Consider the following 4,712-nt stretch of genomic DNA (forward strand, 5'->3'; position numbering starts at 1 on the left):
AGATGGGTATGTGAGAAGCTGAGATGTTTAGGCTTCCAGGACGGGCTAATTAGGCTGTGAACTGTGTAGTGCGGCCTTGGCTGGTTCTGCCAGTAGGCAGTAAACAGGATAATAAATTAGAAAGTTGTACAGGATGACAATTACCCTATGAAGTTACAGCTGTGCCTGTGTGTATCTTATTAACCAATTAGCAATTGCTTGATTGCCTGCAATAATTGTATATAAGAGCATGCTGGAAAGAAATAAATGACTTTGCTTCCAATCACATTGATTGCTGGGCTCTGTCCGTGCCCGCCTGAGAGGCACTGCAACGCAACAATTATTATCCATGATTTTCTCCCCATGAAAGTCTCCACTTGACAATCTTTTTGATAAGTTAAAGAGATATACACTTTCAAGTCTAATGATCCACCTTTTTCTCTATACTCCAGTCATTTTTGTGGCTCTTTTCTGCACCGTCTCCAAGTTTTCAACTTCTTCTTTCAAATGTGGACCCCAGAACTGGATGCAGTTTACTTTACCAATCCCATGTGCAGAGGTAAAATCCTTCCCCTGCTCCAACTCACCAACTCAATGTTTTCCACTGCTAAATCAAATGCCTCTGAGAAATCAAGGTTCATTGCATCAGCACTGTTCCCTTGGTCAGCCAATGTATGCTTTCATAAAAGGATGAAATCAGGTTTATTTGAAAAAATCTGTTTAAATTGGTGATTGGCATTACTTACATTTCTAGACTTTTTTTTTTAACTAATCCCATACCAGCTTTTCCATTGTTTCTTAACCTTGCCAAATATTATATATATATAAAACCCTTTCCCTTTATTTTTAATCATTTATATATAACACAGGAATTGACATTAATCCTTTCTAGGATTTATTTTTTTATTTTTAATATAATTAATTACCTCCTTTATGTGATTCATAGCACTGCCACACATGGAGTTTTCCCAGATGTCTTAACTTTCTTTATCAATTTTCTTAACTTCTGATTTCTATTCTTGGCCAGCTATTTTCCCTTTTTCCTCTTTGTTACATATTGTTTCCCTCCCGCAATTGCTGCCTTCACTTTAGCATGAAACTGATTTTTTTACCCAAAGTTGTTCAGTTTGTTGACTGTGGAATCATGAGTTTTCCACTATCTAATGAGCTGTAATCAAAGAAATACCAATATTCTTTCATATTTTTTCTGACTAAATTTTTCCTCCCAGTCAGTTTTGATGACAATTTTCGCCAGCTTTAGGGAATTAGTCCTCTTGGAGTTCTAAGGGTCTATAGATAGTATTGGTTGGGAACTGTCCATTTGAATGTAACTCAGTGTCATATTTTTTATTTTCCTCTCCTATATCATATGTCCTCATCTTTGTCCCTTGTGAAAAATAAAGAGTCCCAGACGTTTCTATCCTTAATGGAGACTGGGTGACCGAAACTGAGCACATTCCCGAAAATGTTATGCTCCATCCTATATCTTAATTATCTGAACATTTTTTTGTTTTGTCCACTACTGCGAATTCCCCCTCTCGGATTTCGAGCAAGTGAATGAATGGGGGACTCCCTATCCTGGCTCTCATTGCATAAAGGAACAATGATGGATAAGCACTATCCACACTTGTGTTTCCTGCTGGTGCCTCTTAAGCTTCCCCCTGCAAAAAAGTGTAGGAATTATTAATTCAGGGAGCACAATGAAATATGGAATTGGATTTAGTAGGGTCATTGTTCACAGTTATTCTCTCTGAATAATGAAAATGTAAATTTTTCAGTGTGTCAAGAGAGATCAATCTTCTTATCCCATGAAAACAGCTTCCACTATTGCATGCACAGTCTCATATTAACGTTGTGTCTCCATTCAGGCACTTCTACTGCGACCATCACCCGACGTCCTGGGAGCACATAGAAAGTCAGGGGAGCATACAGTAAATGCAGAAGACACCCTTATGCCTCAGAGTTGAACATTTTCTGCCCTAAGCCATGTCAGATTCGAACACAACCGACTTCACCAACCCCTCCACCTTCATCCTACTTGGCATTCCTGGCCTAGAGGCAGCCCATATCTGGATCTCCATTCCCTTCTGTGCTATGTACGCCATAGCCGTGTTGGGGAACTTCACCATCCTGTTCATCGTGAAGACGGAGACAAGCCTCCACGGGCCCATGTTCTATTTCCTCTGCATGCTGGCCGTCAGTGACCTGGTCATGTCCACATCTACCATACCCAAAATGCTGAGCATTTTCTGGTTCAATTCCAGGGAGATCAGTTTCAGTGCCTGCTTCACCCAGATGTACTTCGTTAACTGCTTCTCAGGGATGGAGTCTGGAATCCTCGTGGCCATGGCTTTTGATCGCTACGTGGCCATCTGCAATCCTCTGAGATATTCAACAACCCTGACAAACTCTGCTGTGGCCAAAATAGGCCTGGCCGTGGTGCTGCGCAGTGGCATACTCGCATTACCCTATCCCTTCCTGGTGAGGCGTTACCCATATTGCAGAACGAACATCATCCCCCACTTCTATTGTGGGCATATAGCCGTGGTGAAGCTGGCCTGTGCTGATATACGCATCAATAGTTACTATGGGCTGTTTGATCTTTTCTCTGCAATCGGAATGGATGTGTTTTTTATTGCCGTGTCCTATACTCTGATCCTCCGGGCCATCTTCCGCCTCCCCACAAAGGATGCCCGGCTCAAAACTTTTGGGACCTGCATCTCTCATCTTTGTGCCATCTCAGCTTTGTACATCCCAGATTTATTCTCTTCTCTCATTCAGCGGTTTGGCCACAATGTGCCACTACATTTCCTCATTCTTATTACCAGTGTGTACCAGCTGGTGCCCCCCATGATACACCCCATCATTTATGGGGTGAGGACCAAGCAGATCCGGGGCAAGCTGCTCCAGCTCCTTACTCATAAGGGAGCCTAAATGTTTTCTCCTTGTGCTCTGGCTCATAAATTAAGCTGGTTGGTCCATGGTGTGATGGCTCCTCCCTGAATCACTTCGTGGACAGAGAGACATTAAACCCTTCCCTGTCCTTACTGTGCTGTGTCAATGTGATGAACTGGGGAGTCAGTCTATGCACACTACACTGGGTTGCCGCCTTTCTAATTGCTGGTAGCTGCATCCGTGGAATTATGATCTTGACCCATCTCTTCTGTCAAGCCTCGACCCCGCTGTGTGTCTTCTTCCCAAGGCCCTGCCCCTGTCACTTGCTCCTGTCTTCCCATCCCCTTGTCAGCTGCGACCCAGTTATCTCTAAAATCAATGTGTTCTCACATCTTGTGGCAGGTCATTTAAGGGGCATTGTTTAGTGTGAACATTTTAATGTTTATTCTTACTTTGTTACTAATTCTGTGCAGAGAGAGACTCCTGTGATCTGCCGCAGCTCTAGAAAGGGAGTGGGGAATCATTTGTTACAGCAGGAGGCAGATACACCTGAGCTCTAAAGAAGAAGATCAGAATGGCCATACTGGGTAAAACCAATGGTCCATGTAGCCCAGTAGTCTGTCTTCTGACAGGGCTCAGTGCCAGGTGTGTCAGAGGGAATGAACAGAACATGGCAATCAGCCTGTGATTCATGTGGAGAAGCTGGGCAGAAGGGAGCAGTCCTGAGCCCAGACTGCCTCAGCTTCGTCTGGCAGGAGTTCAAGCTTCCAGCCATAGTAGAAGTCACCGGGGGAAGGGAAGGGCCCTGGCTGCAGCAGCAGAAGAGCCCCTCAGTTCAGGCTGCCCCAGCCACAGCCACAAAGCGGAGGCAGGCGCTGTTGGGGGAATGTGGAGAGAAATGCTACTCATTTTTGTCCTCTCCATCTTCCAAACTGCTGCCATCCAGGGGTTGCTTCCTTTTTCCCTGTCCTTGGACGAACCTCAGAGGGAGGTTTTTTTGTGTCCCCTCCCTGATCCTTTAGGGGCTGCTCTCTTCCCTCCAGCTCCCTTTCCCTTTCTGCGGCACCACTGCTACAGTCGCCAAACTGGTGATCTGCTCTCTCTTTGCCCATATCCATGGGCTGCAGGGTCATAACAGGGGCCCAGCCAGAAAATCATCATAAGTCCACGACACCATCCCCCACTGTGCTGCTGGACGAGCATGACCATTTTTGGTGGACACCTGCGATTTCACGGGTAAGGTGAAATTCCTTCTACAGCAGGGGTCCCCAACCCCCAGGCCGCGGACCGGTACCGGTCCATGGCCTGTTAGGAACCGGGCCACGAACTGAGCGCACAGCAGGACATAAGCGGCTAGTACATGAGCGGTGAGTGAGCTAGTGTTTAGCTGTGTTTAGAGCCGCTCCCCGTCGCTCGCATTACTGCCTAAGCTCCGCCTTCTGTCAGATGTTAGATTCTCATAGGAGCGCGAACCCTACTGTAAACTGCGCATGCGATGGAGGGAGTTTTGCACTCCTTATGAGAATCTAATGCCTGATGATCTGAGGTGGAGCTGAGGCCATGATGCTAGCGCTGGGGAGCGGCTGCAAAAACAGATTACATTAGCAGAGGTTTCACTGCACAGAGACCATAATAAATCAATCGCTTGCAGACTAATATCAGAACCCTATCAGTGAGTGGCAAGTGACAATTAAGCTGCATCTGGTGGCAGGCTTTATAGTGGCAAGTGAGTTGATGTACTTCAATGGTACAGCTGCATCTGGTGGCAGGCTTTAAGTCAGAATCCGACACTTATATTAGTCCACACGTGGCCCACCCATTATTTTATTTACCACTTC

At 45.6% G+C, this 4,712-nt stretch overlaps 1 protein-coding gene across 1 annotated transcript; it reads left to right on the forward strand.

Moving 5' to 3' along the window:
• Window positions 1-1,965: 1,965 nt before the first annotated feature.
• LOC123363230 (olfactory receptor 52E4-like) lies at window positions 1,966-2,913 on the forward strand. The gene has a single exon (XM_045004108.1). It carries the CDS (start codon window positions 1,966-1,968, stop codon window positions 2,911-2,913), a length of 948 nt encoding a protein of 315 aa, XP_044860043.1.
• The last annotated feature ends 1,799 nt before the right edge of the window (window positions 2,914-4,712 follow it).

The sequence above is a fragment of the Mauremys mutica genome, chromosome 1, assembly GCF_020497125.1.
Source record: "Mauremys mutica isolate MM-2020 ecotype Southern chromosome 1, ASM2049712v1, whole genome shotgun sequence".
NCBI classification, from domain to species: Eukaryota; Metazoa; Chordata; order Testudines; family Geoemydidae; genus Mauremys; species Mauremys mutica.

Excerpts from the sequence above, each read along its gene's own strand:
- LOC123363230 (XM_045004108.1), top strand. The coding sequence starts at position 1,966 with ATGTCAGATTCGAACACAACCGACTTCACCAACCCCTCCACCTTCATC.